At 41.0% G+C, this 19,898-nt stretch overlaps 1 protein-coding gene across 1 annotated transcript in view; it reads left to right on the top strand.

Annotated features, from left to right (window-relative positions):
* SLC2A9 (solute carrier family 2 member 9) overlaps positions 1-16,095 on the top strand; it is a 337,817-nt gene extending 321,722 nt beyond the window's left edge. Inside the window, exon 11 of the mRNA XM_056555146.1 lies at positions 15,461-16,095. Within this exon, the coding sequence (XP_056411121.1) occupies positions 15,461-15,733 (273 nt within the window). The 3' untranslated portion in view covers positions 15,734-16,095. The remainder of the gene's footprint in view (positions 1-15,460) is intronic.
* Positions 16,096-19,898: the final 3,803 nt, after the last annotated feature.

Raw genomic sequence — 19,898 nt, 5'->3', positions numbered from 1 at the left:
CTGTCATTGTTACCCAGTTCCTTAAAATCTATGCGTGTGTGTCAGGAAATAAGTGAGGAAAGAGACGCTTACATTTGATGATCCCGTATAGATGTATCTAAGATATGTTCTTTTATCACTGTTAAATCTATGTCTGTACTTAACCCTGGTTGTTCCAGAGGGAACGATAATCACAACGGATTGTTAGGATGCAACATTGTATAAGGAGAATTAGTGGGTGAACATGTACAACTAGCGGGATGAAGTAAGCATATTAGTGGGTGATAATGTTATAAAGGAAAGGAATACTTGGTGTAAGATTATAGAAAGGATAGGCCGGGCTAATGGGATGAGTAAATATTAACTACCGTAAGGTATGGGATACTTGGGGATATAAAGCTCAGAACCCAATAGAAGGGAATTGGACTGGAGAATACACATTAGCCAAGGCTCTTATGCCCATACACATTTTCACTACCGAACCTACAAAGGAACCCAAACCACACTCTAGAAGTAAACATGCAGTCCCTGCTGGGAGCCTTGACCCCCATGTGTAAGTTGATGTTATAGGAGTCCCAAGAGGGGTCCCAGAGGAATTTAAAGCTAGAAGCCGTATTTGAGTCGCTAATAGCCCAGATTTCCATAAACAAGAATGTAGACTGGATTAATTACATCTATTATAAAGGTCAGGCTGAACAACTAAGAGCCACATCCACTATGACAAATGGTATGGCATTAGATATGGTGTATGGTGTAAGCGGAAAAAAAAGGGGGGGGGTATGTAAAATGTTTGGGGAGACCTGGTGCACATATATCTCTGCCAATACAGGACCCAAATGGTAAGACAACCATATTTATAATCCTGATAATCTTGCTTCTGTTGTGTGTTGTGTTTTCCCTTGCCTAAAGAAGAAGTGTGAGATGACCGTCGAGAATGCCATGCCAGTGATGATGAATGTGGACTTTGAGATTACAGATGAAGCCTATACCCCATTACAGAGCTTCAATGCCATCAATAACACCAGTGAACCATAGGGACAGCATCTGACTCCATATGTGTAAAGTCTGAGGCTAAGGGGGTCCATGGACAAGCCATGGGTCATCTAAAGTACAGTCAAGCATTTGAGAAAACACATTGGGGCACATGAGTTAGGATGATGGAAGTTAGGGAAAGGTAAAACGGTCATTTGAAGGGGGGATTGTAATGGATGTATATATGTGTGAATATATGTATGCAACATAAAATGGCCATTTTGAGACAAAAGCTTCCATTCTCCTCGCACTACTCTGCTCCTTCCTGTTTGGCCCCCACCATCGAATAGAGGAAGTTGATGTCCAACACCCAAGAGGACTTGAAGCCTGCTGAAATATAAAAAGGACTATACCTTAGATGGTATACATATGGTATGCTAAGACTATGAACCCCACCCTAGTGAGGTTGGAAACTTATGTTAATTGCAATGGTGATATAAGGTTGGACGTTTTGTAATAAAGCTCAAAGGAGCAAACAGAAGTTTGAAGTATTTGAAACTGACATGGTTCCGTTTGATTTACTTTAGTGTACACATTCTGATGATTTGGCCGGAGTAAAATAGTTACAAGGTAACTGATAAAATACATATCACAGGCTGTCTTATTCTGCCACCATATGTTCTCCTCATGCTGATGCCAGCTCCAGGCTGTGTCATTCAGCCACTATATGGTCTCCCCTTGCTGTCGCCAATGCCAGGCTGTGTCATTCAGCCACTATATGGTCTCCTCATGCTTCCGCCACCTACAGGCTGTGTCATTCAGCCACTATATGGTCTCTTCATGCTGCCGCTACCTCCAGGCTGTGTCATTCAGCCACTATATGGTCTCCTCATGCTGATGCCAGCTCCAGGCTGTGTCATTCAGCCACTATATGGTCTTCCCGTGCTGCCGCCAAAGCCAGGCTGTGTCATTCAGCCACTTTATGGTCTCCTCATGCTACCGTTACCTTCATGCTGTGTCATTCAGGCACTATATGGTCTCCTCATGCTGCCATCAACTCCACGCTGTGTCATTCAGCCACTATATGGTCTCCCCGTGCTGCCGCCAAAGCCAGGCTGTGTCATTCAGCCACTATATGGTTCCCTCATGCTTCTGCCACCTCCAAGCTGTGTCATTCAGTCACTAAATGGTCTCCTCATGCTGGCGCCAACTCCAGGCTGTGTCATTTAGCCACTATATGGTCTCCTATTGCTGCTGCCACCTCCAGGCTATGTCACTATGCCGCCATGTGGACTCCTCATGCTGCTGGCACATTAAATAAAACCTTTTAGGTTCATCTATTTGAAATCTTCAATTTAAATGTTAGAATTAGAATTATATTTAATCTTTTCAATTGTGAGGCCCTATGCTCTCGTCAGGCTGTTGCCACCTACAGTCTGGGTCATTCAGCCACTTTATGGTCTCCTCATGCTACCGTTACCTTCATGCTGTGTCATTCAGGCACTATATGGTCTCCTCATGCTGCCATCAACTCCACGCTGTGTCATTCAGCCACTATATGGTCTCCCCGTGCTGCCGCCAAAGCCAGGCTGTGTCATTCAGCCACTATATGGTTCCCTCATGCTTCTGCCACCTCCAAGCTGTGTCATTCAGTCACTAAATGGTCTCCTCATGCTGGCGCCAACTCCAGGCTGTGTCATTTAGCCACTATATGGTCTCCTATTGCTGCTGCCACCTCCAGGCTGTGTCACTATGCCGCCATGTGGACTCCTCATGCTGCTGGCACATTAAATAAAACCTTTTAGGTTCATCTATTTGAAATCTTCAATTTAAATGTTAGAGTTAGAATTATATTTAATCTTTTCAATTGTGAGGCCCTATGGTCTCGTCAGGCTGTTGCCACCTACAGTCTGGGTCATTCAGCCACTTTATGGTCTCCTCATGCTACCGTTACCTTCATGCTGTGTCATTCAGGCACTATATGGTCTCCTCATGCTGCCATCAACTCCACGCTGTGTCATTCAGCCACTATATGGTCTCCCCGTGCTGATGCCACCTTCAAGCTCTGTCATTGTGCAACTCTGTGACAGTGATTCTAATAGTGATGCCTCTAATCTGCATGTCATACTGAATAACAGTATTATTTGGCTCCCTATGCGTGTTAGAACAAGGCAAAGTGTTCTACACCCCAATTGAGGCTGTGTGTAGGCCAGAAATAGCCGTTATTAATAGCGAATCGCTGCGAGTAAATTCGGACCGAAACTATTTTTTTCGGAAAAATTTTGCGAATTGGCCAAATCAATTTTTTTCAAAAATTCGCTCATCTCTAACTGTCGACTAAAACTATACTAAAACTAAAACAATTCAGATGATTAAAATATGACAAAAACAAAATCAAATTTTGTTGTCAAAGTTAACTTCTTCCTTTCTTTCTTGATTCTTCGTTCTTGGCATTTCCCTTTCTCATCTCATTACTCTGGAGGGAGCTTATGCTCATGGACATATAGGAATAAGGGATTTTTAAGCAGATGGTTCTATTGCAACAGTGTTGCCCTCACGTTTTGACATTCTGAGTCGACCTCTGGGAATTTTATGCTAATTCTCTGTTTGCATCCCTCTAGTTTTCTGCTAGTTAGAAGAAGTTGACCTTTTTTTTATGTTTTGTAAAAATGACATCACATTTTATGGGCTTCTTGGCACTTATGTCTTATGGCCTTATATTGTCTGCTTCTATGTTAGTACCACTGTACGGTTTTGTTATGTTATTCTTGATGTAAAAAATGAATAATAATAATAATAAATAATAATAACAACAACAGTATAATAATAACAGCAATAATAATAATAATAATAATGATACAAATAACAATAATAATACAAATAATAATAATTATTATTATTGTTATTATTATTATTATTAATCTTATTATTAATAATAAAAATAAATAATACTATTAGCAAGAAAGTATCTTGTGAAAGTACAGAAGTTGTGTGCCAACTATGTGGCGCCCCTTGTACAATAGTCCTGGGGGTAGTATCAGTTTTAAACATCATCTTAAATTCCAGGACATCTCTCAGGAGATACTGTAGCACCTATCAGTGAGATGTATAGAGCTGCTGTTGATGTATTAAGCTCATAGTGCATTGTTTAGAATGGATACAATTGTTTCCACTTCTCAGCTGACAACAAGACTTAGGGCTCTTTTCACACTACAGATTCCATCTGCTGACCAAGCCAACGCTAGGAACAATCAGAAATGCGCCATCTCCACCAAAAAATTTACCATGTTCATACTTATTGCAGAAGTTGGGATCTGAACATTCTGTAGTGTAAATGGTGCAGCAGGATCCCAAAAAATTAATGGGAGGCTGCTGCACCGTATTTTCAGGATGCAGCATTCTTCTCAGAAAATACAAAGTGTGAATGGGCCCTAAGGCTCCGCTTATCTCCACTGACATTTTTATGTCAGTGGGATCCATGAGGTGCTGATGGTGTCTGTCATGTAAAGGATTCTTCACAGCTTGAATTCTACAATTCTGCTTCTAAAACAGAAGAGAAAAATTATTCACAACACAAATGTGAATACAGCCAAAGTACACACAAGCCCTTAAAGCGGTGCTCCGGTGAAAACCTTTTTTCTTTTAAATCAACTGGTGGCAGAAAATTTAACATATTTGTAAATTACTTCTATTAAAAAATCTTAATCCTTCCAGTACTTATTAGCTGCTGAATGCTGCAGAGGAAATTTCTTTCTTTTTGGAATACTGATGACATCACGAGCACAGTGCTCTCTGTTGACATCTCTGTCCATTTTAGCAACCATGCATAGCAGATGTATGCTAAGGGCAGCATGGTGGCTCAGTGGTTAGCACTGCTGCCTTGCAGTGCTGGGGACTTGGGTTCAAATCCCACTAAGGACAACAATAAATAAAGCATTATTATTATTATCATAATAACATCAGCAGAGAGAACTGTGCTCGTGATGTCATCAGAGAGCATTCAAAAAAGAAAATAATTTTCTCTGTAGTATTCAGCATCTAATAAGTACAGGAAGGATTAAGATTTTTTTAATAGAAGTAATATACAAATATGTTTAACTTTCTGCCACCAGTTGATTTAAAAGAAAAAAGGTTTTCACCGGAGTACCCCTTTAAATAAAGCACATGATTAATTATTACAGTCCTTATTACTATTTTTCCTCCCCCCCCCCCCCCCCCCCCCAGGTCAAATAGACATTATAGTGTAGAATTTGTCAATTTTAATAGACAACAATGAAGGGCAAATGATTAAAACACAAATATCAGTACAACAAATGGGACTGGTTTCATGGTAGATTTTTCGCTCATAGTTCATCAGCCATTAAATACAGATTGTTCTCCATCTCTTCTTGGCCTGATATAATTATCTAGCCGAAAAGTATATAATAAATCAGGGCACGTAATGAGGCACCTGCACACTCTGTCATTATATTATACAGGAGATGACCTGTGTGTCCTGCAGAGCCATAGAATGGCATCATTTGTTTATGTTTTATTTTTAATGAACATTAAAATTCATTCTTATAAGAAAACAGAGATAATTAGGTGGCGGTTATCTCCTCTGCCAGTAGCTCCCATCATCACAACAAGCAGGTGGCTGCTTTATAAAGACTGTTTACTGCATACAGCCTTTACATAGGTTTCCATTAGAGCATCCATTTTACATATTAATGTCTGTATGAGATTCTACAATTTATATAAAGAGAACAGACAGTGAAAGAAAAAAGGGAAAAATTAAAACTGATAGAGCTCGCGCACATGGCAGTACAATGGTTGTGTTTTGTACGGAGCTGTAAAAGAGGGGCATGAGGCTGCTGTAGCGCTTCCATATACAGTGAAGGGAAAAAGTATTTGATCCCCTGCTGATTTTGTTTGCTCACTGAAAAGGAAATGATCAGTATATAATTTTAATGGTAGGTTAATTTGAACAGTGAAAGACAGAATAACAACAAAAAAATGATTAGTTTAGCATTTTTAAAACAAGTATTTCATCCCTTATAATTCAACAGGATTTCTTGCTCCTATGTATCTTTTATACAAGTAACTAAGATGAGGGATACTCTCTTAAAGGGAGTGTTTCTAATCTCAGCTTGTTACCTGTATAAGAGACACCTGTCCACAAAAGCAATCAGATACCAAATTCTCCACCATAGCCAAGACCTAAGAGCTGTTCAATGATGTCAGGTACAAGATTGTAGACCTACACAAGGATGGGATGGGCTACAAGACCTAAGAGCTATCAAAGGATGTCAGGGACAAGATTGTAGACCTACATAAGGTTGGGATGGGCTACAAGACCTAAGAGCTATCAAAGGATGTCAGGGACAAGATTGTAGACCTACATAAGGTTGGGATGGGCTACAAGACCTAAGAGCTATCAAAGGATGTCAGGGACAAGATTGTAGACCTACATAAGGTTGGGATGGGCTACAAGACCTAAGAGCTGTCCAAGGATGTCAGGGACAAGATTGTAGACCTACACAAGGATGGAATGGGCTACAAGACCTAAGAGCTATCAAAGGATGTCAGGGACAAGATTGTAGACCTACATAAGGTTGGGATGGGCTACAAGACCTAAGAGCTGTCCAAGGATGTCAGGGACAAGATTGTAGACCTACACAAGGATGGGATGGGCTACAAGACCTAAGAGCTATCAAAGGATGTCAGGGACAAGATTGTAGACCTACATAAGGTTGGGATGGGCTACAAGACCTAAGAGCTATCAAAGGATGTCAGGGACAAGATTGTAGACCTACATAAGGTTGGGATGGGCTACAAGACCTAAGAGCTATCAAAGGATGTCAGGGACAAGATTGTAGACCTACATAAGGTTGGGATGGGCTACAAGACCTAAGAGCTGTCCAATGATGTCAGGGACAAGATTGTAGACCTACACAAGGCTGGAATGGGCTACAAAACCATCGCCAAACAGCTTGGGGAGAAGTTTACAAAAGTTGGTGCAATTATTCATAAATGGAAGAAACAGAAAATAAATATAAATCTCCCTCTGTTGGGGGCTCCATGCAAGACCTGACCTAGTGGAGTGATAAGCCCAGAACTACATGGGAGGATCTTGCCAATGATCACAAGGCAATTGATGACATACTATGCCTTGAAGGAATGAAATCCTATAGCGCCCAAAAGGTCCCCATGCTCATGAAAACACATGTAAAGGCCACTTGAAGTTTGCCAATGAACATATGAATCATTCTCCCAGAACTCAGATAATCACAAGACTTACTGTAGGGCTGAATTGTTATATCAATTCAAATAAGGTGTCTCAAAGTAGCACATCTAGATAGATATTTTTTTTTTTCAAAGGATGTCTTTATTGAATTTTAAAAGAGAGAGATGTTTCTTTAATGTTCTGCCATGTAAGGTTTTGGCTGGTTTAGCCTTTCTCAAGCAATAACAATGTAACAAAAAGACAATTGCACAAACAAATATAGGAAATCGCATATCAATGCAACCAAATAACAAATAAGAAAAAAATAACTCCCCTCATAGATAACAGAAAAATAATGATAATGGAGGTGGGTGATGCCATAAAGAAGCCTGTGGTTAATGAACAGAAACAAATTACCGTATTTTTCGCCCTATAGGATGCACCGTCGTATAAGACGCACCCAATTTTTAGGGGCAAAATCTAAAAAAATAAAGATTTTGAACCCAATAGTGGTCTTCAACCTGCGGACCTCCAGATGTTGCAAAACTACAACTCCCAGGATGCCCGGACAGCCGTTGGCTGTCCGGGCATGCTGGGAGTTTTAGTTTTGCAACATCTGGAGGTCCGCAGATTGAAGACCACTGCAGGAGATGGTAATACTCACGTGTCCCCGCCGCTCCGGACCCGTCACCGCTGCCCTGGATGTTGCTCCATCGCTGTCGCCGTGTCCCCGTCGCTCCGGAACGTCTCTGCTGCCGGCCGGGTATCCACGCTCTCCGTCGCCGCCATCACGTCGTTACGCACGCCGACGCACGTACGCGACGAAGTGATGACGAGGAAGGAGAGCGCCGGCCATACAGCGGATCCCTGAATGGAGAAGACACCGAGGAGGCAGGTAAGGTCCCTCCCGGTGTCCTGTAAGCACTAACCCGGCTATTCAGTCGGGCTGTTTGCGACCGCCGCGTTGAAATCACGGCGGTCCCGAACAGCCCGACTGAACAGCCGGGTTAGTGTTACTTTCCCTTCAGACGCGGCGGTCAGCTTTGATTGCCGCGTCTGAAGGGTTAATACAGGGCATCACCGCGATCGGTGATGTCCTGTATTAGCCGCGGGTCCCGGCCATTGATGGCCGCAGGGACCGCCGCGATAGGGGTGTATTCGCCTTATAAGTCGCACCGACTTTTTCCCCCCAGTTTTGGGGAAGAAAAAGTGCGTCTTATACGGCGAAAAATACGGTACACAAAACCTGACCCTACTACCTTTCCGTGAATCTTTCCCTTGATGTTTCCTTAAACAATTAACCTAAGGAAAAAAATTAGGAAACAAGGCAGAGGGAATAAAAAATAGACAGGAGAACAGAGGAAAAGAGAGACTTTAAAGGGAATGTGCCTCTTATTATTATTATTTTTTTTTTCCTAGAGATATTGAAATATATATTAGAATTTATTTTAATTTTTTTACTTGAATTTTTGCCATGCGCAGATCCCAGCTGACACAGCTCCAGCATAGCATATAGTGTCGGCATCCATCTATTATATGCTATGCACTCTGCCTGCTGTGTCTTCTGTAAAGCATCTGTGTTGTGCAGACTAATGCTATTACAGATTGCAGCCCCCCGATGAAAATATTAGTAAAAAAAAATACCACAATTAAAGTTAAACTTTTTAAAAAATATCATTTAACTAAAACAAAGACATTTAAAAAATGTTTTTAAAAACATTTGACACATTTCCTTTAAAGGGGTACTCATTTTTTCAAAATGAACTGGTGCCAGAAAGCTAAACAGATTTGTAAATTATTTCTATTATAAAATGTTAATCCTTCCAGTACTTACCAGCTGTTGTATACTACAGAGGAAGTTATTTTCTGCCTTACCAAAGATGTTATTTTCTGTCTGACCACAGTGCTCTCTGCTGACACCTCTGTCCATGTCAGGAACTGTCCAGAGCAGGAGAGGTTTGCTATGGGGATTTTCTCCTGCTCTGGAGAGTTCCTGACTTGGACAGAGGTGTCAGCAGAGAGCACTGATATCAGACAGAAAATAACTTCCTCTGTAGTATGCAGCAGCTGACAAGTACTGGAAGGATTAATATTTTTTAATAAAAGTAATTTACAAATCTGTATAACTTTCTGGCACCAGTTGATTTTTAATCACCGGAGTATCGCTTTAAGTGAGGACAGCAGAGAAGGGCAAAGGTTGGAAGAGGAGAAGGAAGGGTAAAGAGAATTTATAAGTATCATATTAAAGGTATAGTATAGACTTAAACTAAAACAATGTGGGGGAGATTTATCAAACCATGGGTAAAGGAAAAGTTGACCAGTTGCCCATAGCAACCAGTCACTTTGCCTTTTTTCATTTTTGAGAGGATCTTTTAAAATAAAAGAAATTATCTTATTGGTTGCTATGGGCAACTGGTCAACTTTTCCTTTACACAGGTTTTAATAAATCTCCCCCTGTGTGTCTAAGTGTGTGATGTACTGGGGGGTGGCATGGAATCCTTGATAGGAAATATTGCTAATAGTATTTTTAACATGTTTTACATGCTTGGAGCTACATAGGAAACCTGCTTGTTAAATCTTATTTATTTTTTTCACACAATAAACAGTCTAGCAAACATGATTCATAATCCAACCTCATATTTTGCTTAATATTTATTGAACATAAAATAGTTTACAAATAACTCATATTTCGACATTACTATGGTAACTGCAGCGTCATATCCATCTGGTATTCAAAACCTATTCCCTTACAGGTCTGTGATGCTATTATTATAGGAAACATTTAATTTACAAATGTAGACAGTGAGATACTCAGGCTGTGTTCACAGCATTACCTATATACCTATATTGCATATAGCAGCTGATAAGTACTGGAAGGATTAAGATTTTTAAATAGAAGTCATTTACAAATCCGTTTAGCTTTCCAGGACCAGTTGATTTAAAAAAAAATATACCCCTTTAAGGAGTACCCCTTTATTCTCACTTGTAAAACAGTCAATAACCTTAGAGTGTAAAGCCTATAGTGTTGCGAGAATGGCAATATTTATTTGTCAGTAAGTCCTATAAGGCCCGACCTAGAGCACATTGTTTATTAGAGTAGTTTAGTTTGGAGGAAACAAATGCATGTATACGTTTTTGTATATCTTCTGGTAAAATGAGATCCTTGTTTCATGTTATGTTCAGTAGGTGGAAGAATAGAAATTGGGTAACATTAGTGAACCGCTACTTTTGGCTTTCTTTCCAATGGGCAAGCTAAATGGGGCAAAGTTTTTTATTATTTCTCATGAATTGTTTATTGATGAATTGTTTATTGTTCTATAAACCCTGTATACACCCATTATAGGTCCAAATCTACCATGTGCCATTTATAATAATGGTGCCTTCTTAAGGAACAGAGGGGTATTTGCATACACGAGAGTTTAAAGGGGTATTCCAGAAAAAAAACTTTATATATATATTATATATATATATGTTATATATATCAACTTGCTCCAGAAAGTTAAACAGATTTGTAAATTACTTCTATTAAAAAATCTTAATCCTTTCAGTACTTATGAGCTTCTGAAGTTAAGGTTGTTCTTTTCGGTCTAAATCCTCTCTGATGACACCTGTCTCGGGAAACGCCCAGTTTGGAAGAGGTTTGCTATGGGGATATGCTTCTAAACTGGGCGTTTCCCGAGACAGGTGTCATCAGTAGGATTTAGCCTAAAAACAACAACCTTAACTTCAGAAGCTCATAAGTACTGAAAGGATTAAGATTTTTTAATAGAAGTAATTTACAAATCTGTTTAACTTTCTGGAGTCAGTTGATATATATATATAAAAAAAAGTTTTTTCCTGGAATACCCCTTCAAGTTCATCTGTTATCTTAGCAACTCCTTTAGCTACACTCCTCAATAGCATCATTTTGATCCTTATCAATCTCTTGCTCTCTTACTGATTCTGCAAAAAAAAAAAAAAAAAAACATCAATACTAAAACAAATCTGCAGTAATGGTCCCGGTTTAAGATGAAATAAATAAGCATGTATTCTGCATGCCCTTTGTTGCTGCCTTTTCTGAGAAGAAGTGACTTCATGACACCAGATCTATACAATGTTAGTAATAGGGTTGTTTCCGAAATGATTGCAACATTTAAAGTCCAAATGCTTCTATTATTTGTCATTGCATGCCACAGCTCAGAGAGTACACTTTGAGCCTTTGGCAATAAACATGGATGTCCTTCCATAACCTCCCGGTATCACTCATGACCCTATGAACAAATACAGTTTATTGGATATTTTTGTTTTTCGACAGAAATGTTTGCAAAGCTCCTTGAGGCGCTGTCATATTAATTATTGTCACCGGATACTGTGCTAATGACCTTCGTGATTACTACATGTCTTTTATTCTGTATGGAACATCCTTTATTTGGGAGAATTGTTACCAGACCGGTGATGGGGTCAAAAGGGATCCTCATTCTCTGCATATTATTATTATTATTATAGTTATTGTCCACATTTTAGGGATATTGTTAAAAATCTTTATTCTTTTAATGGTTGTGTATTGGAATTTTAGCCCCAGGAAATGGCACAATCCCAGAGGATTACATGTAGAACAATCTGCACATATCACATATGACTGTCAAAAACATAATAAACCTAAACCAATGGGCCTTCGTTTTCAAAAGGTCTGTTCTATATCATACCTTAAACTCAAGTGTCCAAGTGTCAAGAAGATGGCACAGAGCTGCAGCATACACTCCTTCTCCCTTCCCAACCCCTTTCTGTCTTGACTGATTGACTTATAGAACTAGGCTTTTCAGCACTCAGTCAAGGCAAGGAGGGTGGTGGAGGGAGAAGGCACGCATGCTGTGACTCAGCCTCCCCTTTTTTTTAACAAGAGTTCTGAGCATGTCAGAATTCCTTTAAATGTCCTGATTTTAGAGATTAAAGGGGTACTCCGGCCCTAATACATCTTATCCCCTATCCAAAGGATAGGGGATAAGATGTATGATCGCCGGTGTCCCGCTGCTGGGGATCCCCACAATCTGTCATTCTGCACCCACCTTTGTGAACTCTCCGCAGAGCTGGAGGCTCTGAGTAGGAAGCGTGATGACCACGAGGTCGGAGTATCATGACATCACGACTCAGCCCTGTGTGACATTATGCCCCGCCCCTCAATGCAAGTTTATGAGAGGGGGCGTGACGCATGGATAGGGGACAAGATGTATTAGGGCCGGAGTACCCCTTTAAAGTCTACGTATGTATGATAGTGGACACTAGTATTACATGGAATATCCACCATTCTGTTTTAAAATAGAAGAGTTCTGTTTTTCTGATGAAATAAAAATTATTATGGCTACACGATGCCACCACTGGAGGAACTAACTGTATATGGACTGTTACAGCTAGTACTGAACTGTATAAATCTTTATGTAGCAAGCTCCTCCTCAGATGCAGGTAGCTTCCACTCTATATGTGGAAGTTTTGCATTATCCAATCGTTTTGTTTACCAGCACTTAATGATTCACGGCTGTATAATCATGTAGTAACTGAATTTTCCTGGTAAATATATAGCTTAAGTACTGCTATCAACCTCAACAAGAAACCCTCCAGGAGACTGATATTTTTTAATTTCCCTTCTTACTATTTATTTCAGTTAAGGATTATTAAAATAAAATGCCATGAAATTAGTTGTTGCAATAAGTGATAATAGCTCCTTTGCCTGAGTAGATGAGTTGGTAAATATAGCGAAGGTTTATAAAGATATTGCTTTGCTCTTTAGCATGAAGTTCAGTTATAGCATTGCCGTCTTCCAAAAATGTTATACAAATTTATCCCTTATCCACACGTTTTTTTTTTTTACGTTCACGCCGTTCACCCTACGGGATCAGTAACATTGTATTTTAATAGTTTGGACATTTACACACACAGCGATACCAAATATGTGTATTCATTATTTTTTTACACTTTATGGGGATAAAATTGGAAAAAAGGACATTTTACATTTTTATTGGGGGAGAGGATTTTTCAAATTTTTTTTCCTTTTTTTTTTTCTTTTTTTTTTTTTTTTTCATTTTTAAAATGTAATAGTCCCCATACTGGACTATCTGTAGCAATCCTTTGATTGCTAATACTGTTCAGTGCTATGCATAGGGCATAGCACTGATAAGTGTTATCGGTCATCTTCTGCTCTGGTCTGCTCAATCTCAGACCAGAGCAGAAGACCCCGGGAGACGGCCAAAGCCAGGTGAGGGGACCTCCGGCCTCCATACTGGATGATCGGATCCCCGCGGCAGTGCTGCGGGCGATCCGATCATCCATTTAAAGTACCACACTGCCGCAGATACCGTGATCTCTATTGATCACAGCATCTGAGGGGTTAATGGTGGACATCCGTGTGATCGCGGATGTCCGCCATTACTGGCGGGTCCCTGGCTGATGATAGCAGCCGGACCAGTTCTCGCGGTCATGAAGGAGTGTAAATGTACGCCATGGTGCGTTAAGTACCATGACACCATGACATACATTTACGTCCATTGTCGTTAAGGAGTTAATGACGTGACCACACATTCATTATAGTGGAATGTCAATTCATGGCTTTGCATTCAATAATTGCAATAAAAAATCCCAACTCGTGTGAACATGCACATGAGATAATACATGCTTGCACAGCAAGTCTCACAAAAATCTGCGCTCATGATAATTGTCCTTGGAGAAGCATGGAGCCCATGGGAATAATCAGTCCTCCAGAGGAAAGGCATAGGGAATTTAGAATGTATGTATGGGTGTATGTTCCAGCATCTCTTCCATACTGCTGTAGATATTTTGATGATGCTTGGTACACATGTTACTTATATGTCAACTAAGAATATAGTATAGTTAAATTAACCCTAACCTAACCCCATTTACAATGGTCAGGGTTTTCTTTCTAAAATCCCATACAAATCTATGGGACTTCCTGTACCTTTCTCCACAAGCTCTGCATCTCCTGGTGAGTGTTTCAGTCCAGCTTGCAAGCCTCACCCTCCTGCAAACCATGCCTCTCCCACGAGCCACACCCCTTCTGTTTTCAGTCCTTTTTTTGTTTCAGCTCCAGATGGAAACAGCATTTCCACCTGATTCTTTCACATCACAGGTCCTTCTACCACAATCTCTTCATTGCAGCTCAGCCCCACCTTACTCCACAAGTGCTACACCTCCGGGTGAACTTGTTGGTCTGGCTTGCAAGCCATGCCCCCCCCTCCCACAAGCCATGCCCCATTCTATTGTTTATATAAACCTACACTCTTCCTCTGAATTATAACACCAATAGAAATGGCAACAAAACCTCCTATAATAATACTCCTACAAATGTCACCACACTAATAACCACCAATAATGCAAAATTAATGCAAAAAATTTATAAATTTTATTAATAATCTAACCACAATTAACAATACAAAAAGAAAGACAGACAACCCCACCCCTAAAAAACATATACCCCAGAAATGGCACTGGTTCCCTGGTCCTGAATATAATTAGATGGTAATTAACAGGAACACTGCACAATAATATATCCCCCTTTACATTGGTACGGCAATGTTTACATGAATACAAAACCATGTATAAAAATATATATCCATCACACATTACCTGTAACAGGCATGTTCCCACAGGCCATCCAGGGACACCGTGCACCCTCAACAGACGTTGTTTCGTGGGTCTCCCCACTTCGTCAGGAGCGAACAATCTTTTTATTAGCTGAGGATGCAATATGAGGATGCACTATGAGGACTGGATATGAGGTCGGGATATGAGGATGAGATATAGGGACGGCATATGAGGCGGGATAAGAGGATTGGATACGAGGTCAGGATATAAGGACAGGATAGGAGGTCGGGATATGAGGTCAGTATATGAGGATAGGATATGGGGTCGGGATATAAGGACTGGATACAAGGTCAGGATTATAAGGACGGGATATGAGGTTGGGATATGAGGACAGGATATGAGGTCGCGATATGAGGATAGGATATGGGGTTTGGATATGAGGATGGGGTATGAGATTGGGATATGAAGACAAGATTTGAGAATGGGATAAGAGATCAGGATATGAGGACATGATATAAGGACAGGACATGAAGATGGAATACGAGGTCAGGATATGAGGACAAGATATGAGGTTGGAATGAGGACAGGATATGAGGACGACATATGAAGACTGGGCAACACTGGGTGCATAAAAAATTATGAAACAGGTGTTCTGATATTTTTGCATAAAACTGTAATCCATATTCCCAGAGGGATTACCTTTATTTACTCTTTCTCTCTTTGTCTTTATAGGAAGGCTTGGGCGAATACTGCTTCCTGGTGTTCGCTGCAATTTGCCTGTCTGGGGCCATCTACCTCTTTTTTGTGTTGCCAGAGACAAAGAACAAGACATTCAATGAAATCAACCAGGAATTTGCAAAGAGAAATAAAATTCCTCCTTCTGCAAAGGAACTTGAGAAGTATCCACCAGAAGAGAAGCCGGTGGAACAGCTAGAGAAGAATGACTTTGACTCTCCTTACAGTGACCACAATGACCTGCAGATGGAACACCTGGAACAGGCATAAAATGTGTAAAGCTTGTAGATATAACTCTGGGTTCTCATGTAGTGGCTGTAATGACAAGCAAGTCAATATGGTTATCAAACCGAATTCAAGCTTTGATATTGCACTGACTTGCATGTCATGATTTAGTCCGCATTATAGCCACTATGTGAAAAACCAAACTCAAGAATAGTGGGGAGCAACAATGGCTACTGTGTAGAGCCATACAGTTCTAACGTATGTGGTATAACCTCATGTCTTTTATTGTTTCAGTGCAATTCTTACTGTACTAAAAAAAAAAAAAAAAAAAGCCATGCAATTTACATATAAATTATACTGTAAAAATTCTTTGTTTCTGGTAAATGGAGAATAAAGTAAAAAAATAAAAATGCAAAAAACTATCTTTAAATGCATTTTTGATATTCTGCTCATATATAAAAAATATTCCTCTCATTTAGAGAGCTGCTACATTTAAAAACAAAATGTTTACATATGACATACAGTACCGTATTTTTCACCGTATAAGACGCACTTTTTCCCCCCCAAAACTGGGGGGGGGGGGGGAGTTGGTGCGTCATATACGGCGAATACCTGTCCTATCACAGCGGTCCCTGCGGCCATCAACGGCCGGGACCCGCAGCTAATACAGGACATCACCGATCGCGGTGATGCCCTGTATTATCCCTTCAGACGCGGCGATCAAAGCTGACCGCTGCGTATGAAGCGAAAATAACACTAACCTGGCTGTTTAGTCGGCTGTTCGGGACCGCTGCGGTGAAGTCGCGGTGTCCTGAACAGCTTACAGGACACCGGGAGGGACCTTACCTGCCTCCTCGGTGTCTGCTCCGTGCCGGGATCCCCTGCATGGCCGACGCTCTCCTTCGTCGTCATCACGGCGTCGCGCATGCCGTCCTGTCATCCAATAGGAGCGGCGTGCGTAGCAGCGTGCGTAGCGACGTGATGGTGGCGACAGAGAGCGAGGATACCGGGCAGCAGAGACGTTCCGGAGCGACGGGGACACCCCGGGGACGCGGCGACATCGATGGAGGGCGACATCCAGGGCAGAGGTGAAGAGCGGTCCGGAGCGGCGGGGACACGTGAGTACTACCTCCTATACTACGGCTGTCCGGGCATGCTGGGAGTTGAAGTTTTGCAACATCTGAAGGTCCACAGGTTGAAGATCACTGTCCTATACATTGTATTTGGTTCAGAATCTTTATTTTCTAGATTTTTATCCTATAAAATTAGGTGCGTCTTATATGACCAAAAATACGGTATGTCATAAAAGACATGTCAAAAGTTCTGATCAGCCGGTGTCTTTGTTGAGACCTTCACCAATCTGCCCGGAGAGTCGCTCGGCTGACCACTATAAAAGTTTTTTGAAATGATAGTAACTCTTTAAGTTGGACATATATTTCAGATAGGTGTCAGCCAAATGCTCGGCTGAAAAAACATATGTTCTGACTGGGCAAAGGAAAGCAAGAAAGGATTTGGCATACTGATATCTACCTGCCCAATCCTTTCTCCTGTAGCTGATGCTGACAAGTTCCTTACACATTAGATTATCCATGAGGTTATAAGTCTAAGGCGGGGTTCACACTACATTTTCTCCCATACGGGAGCGCATACGGCAGGGGGGAGCTGAAACCTTGCGCTCCCGTATGCCTTCGTATGCGCTCCCGTATGTCATTCATTTCAATGAGCCGGCCGGAGTGAAACATTCGGTCCGGTCGGCTCATTTTTGCGCTGTATGCCCTTTTTCCCCGGACCTAAAACTGTGGTCAACCACGGTTTTAGGACCAGTTGTAAAAGCGCATACATCGCAAAAATGAGCCGACCGGGCCGAATACTTTGAAATGAATCACATACGGGAGCGCATACGAAGGCATATGGGAGCGCGAGGTTTCAGCTCCCCCCTGCCGTATGGGCTCCCGTATGGGAGAAAACGTAGTGTGAACCCAGCCTAAAACGATTCATATGGATTATATGAGAGTCTGTTATAAAATATATCTCTACTCCAAAGCTGCCTCAGATATTCACCAGTGTAAATTGACATCCAGTATAGGGGATCATCTTAAATCTGGTTCCATGTGGAAACCTTAGTCATGGTAGCATGTAAATCATTTCATTTGTTGGACAATCCTATGGAGGGAGCAAAATGTGTGAGGACACCCTTATTTTGAAATGCTTGTCTATGATTAAAGCTTATATGGTTAGAGGATATGTGGCCCTATATGCCTTAGATCAATGCAGGTTAATGCATCGTCTGTAATGTTGGTTTGTTCTACAAAAAAAAAAAAAAGTAAAATATTTGCTAAAGATTAATATCTACCTTAACTTACATGATAAAAGGGTCACGTCCTTCTGATCATATTCCCGTGTAACATTGTTACATCTGTTACATCTTGAAATCTGTTTGAATGCCCGTTGCCAGATGCTCCTCTTATCTCCTTGAGTAGATGCTGTAATAGAAGAAAATGTTCCTCTTATGATAAAAGAAAATCAGATCACCAAATCATCACAAGGGGTCAAGTGAAATTGGAAACTTTTAAAGTGAATGTTGCTAAATTGAAATTGAAGAGCCTTCTTATGAGGTATAACAGCAAATGTGTGAAGGAATGCTTGAAGAAATATACACTTACTGGCAGGGGTCAAGTCCTGGAAAAATAAGTGCAGCAACTCACCCCAGATTTCCCCTCAAGGGCTGGTCCTGCAGAACTCCTGCTAATAAGAACGGTCTTCCTGCTGTGGAATAAGTGCAGCAACTCAGTTCCCACACGTTCCTGGAGGACTTGAGCCCTGCTTACTGGCCACCTTATTAGGTACACCTTGTTAGTATACCAGATTGGACATTTTTTTCCTTCAGAAATGCCATTATTCTTCTTGGCATACTTTCTATAAGGTGCTGAAAACATTTCTTACAGATTTCGGTCCATATGGACATGATGACATGACACCTTTGCTGCAGATTTTTCGGCTACACATCCATGAGGACAATTTCCCGTTCCACCACATCCAAAAGGTGATCTATAGGATTAAGATCTGGTGATCCTGTGGAGACCATTGGAGACTAGTGACCTCATTGTCATGTATGAGATGATGTGAGCTTTGTGACATGGTGCATTCTGGAAGCAGCCATCAGAAGGTGGGTCCACTGTAGTCATAAAAGTATGGACATGGTCAGCAACAATACACAGGAAGCTGGCATGTTTAAATTATGCTTTATTGATACTAAGAGACCCAAAGTGTGACCAGAAAATGTCCTCCACATCGTTACATTACCACCACCAGTCTGAACCGTTAATACAAGGCAGGAGGGATCCATGCTTTCATGTTGTTTACTCCAAATTGTGACCATCTGAATATTGCAGCGGGAATATAGATAGACTCATCAAATCAGGCAACGTTCTTCGAGTCTTCCATTGTCATGTTATGGAGCCTGTGCGAATTGTGGCCTCAGTTTCCGGTTCTCGCCTGAGCAGTTTCTGTAATACGTAGACCAGCCTGTCTGGTTTCAACAACCAGGCCACATTAAAAGTCACTTACATCCCGATTTCTAACAATTCAGATGCTCATTATGAACTTCAGCAAGTTGTCTTTACTATGTCTAAATGCCTAAATGTACTGAGTTGCTGCCATGTTGGCTGATTAGCTATTTGTGTTAACAAGCAGTTTAACAAAGGTACCTATTAAAGTGACAAGTAAATGTATATATCAATATACAATAATATTACATTTGCTTAAAGGAGTACTGGGCCAAAATTAACTTATCCCCTATCTACAGGGGATCGTGGGGGGAGCCCCACGATCTCCTGAACAGGAGCCCGTCCCGCTCAGTCAGGAGCGCGTGTCTTCTACCTCTAGATGGCACGCGCTCCATTGAAATAAATGGAGTGCGTGCCGTCTAGAGGTAGAAGACGCGCACTCCTGACTGGATAGAGTTAATTCTGGCCATAGAACTCCTTTAAGGAAGGCTCTATGCATACTGCCCGACCTGGAGCTGTAATACGGCCTGAAAGTACAGCCATGTGCACAGAGCCTTATTAAGTTTTTTAAAATCGAAAGTTGTTAGAAGACATTTATCTCAAACATAAAATCAATAGAACTAGTATCACAATATTTCTAAGCCATAGATGGAAAAAACTAAGGAGCTTTACAATGGGGCTGTGAGATGTCATTATTAATAATA

This window comes from Hyla sarda, chromosome 1, assembly GCF_029499605.1.
Source record: "Hyla sarda isolate aHylSar1 chromosome 1, aHylSar1.hap1, whole genome shotgun sequence".
Lineage (NCBI taxonomy): Eukaryota > Metazoa > Chordata > Amphibia > Anura > Hylidae > Hyla > Hyla sarda.
The sequence above is the reverse complement of the archived record's forward strand: the minus strand, read 5'-3'. Positions and strand labels throughout refer to the sequence as shown.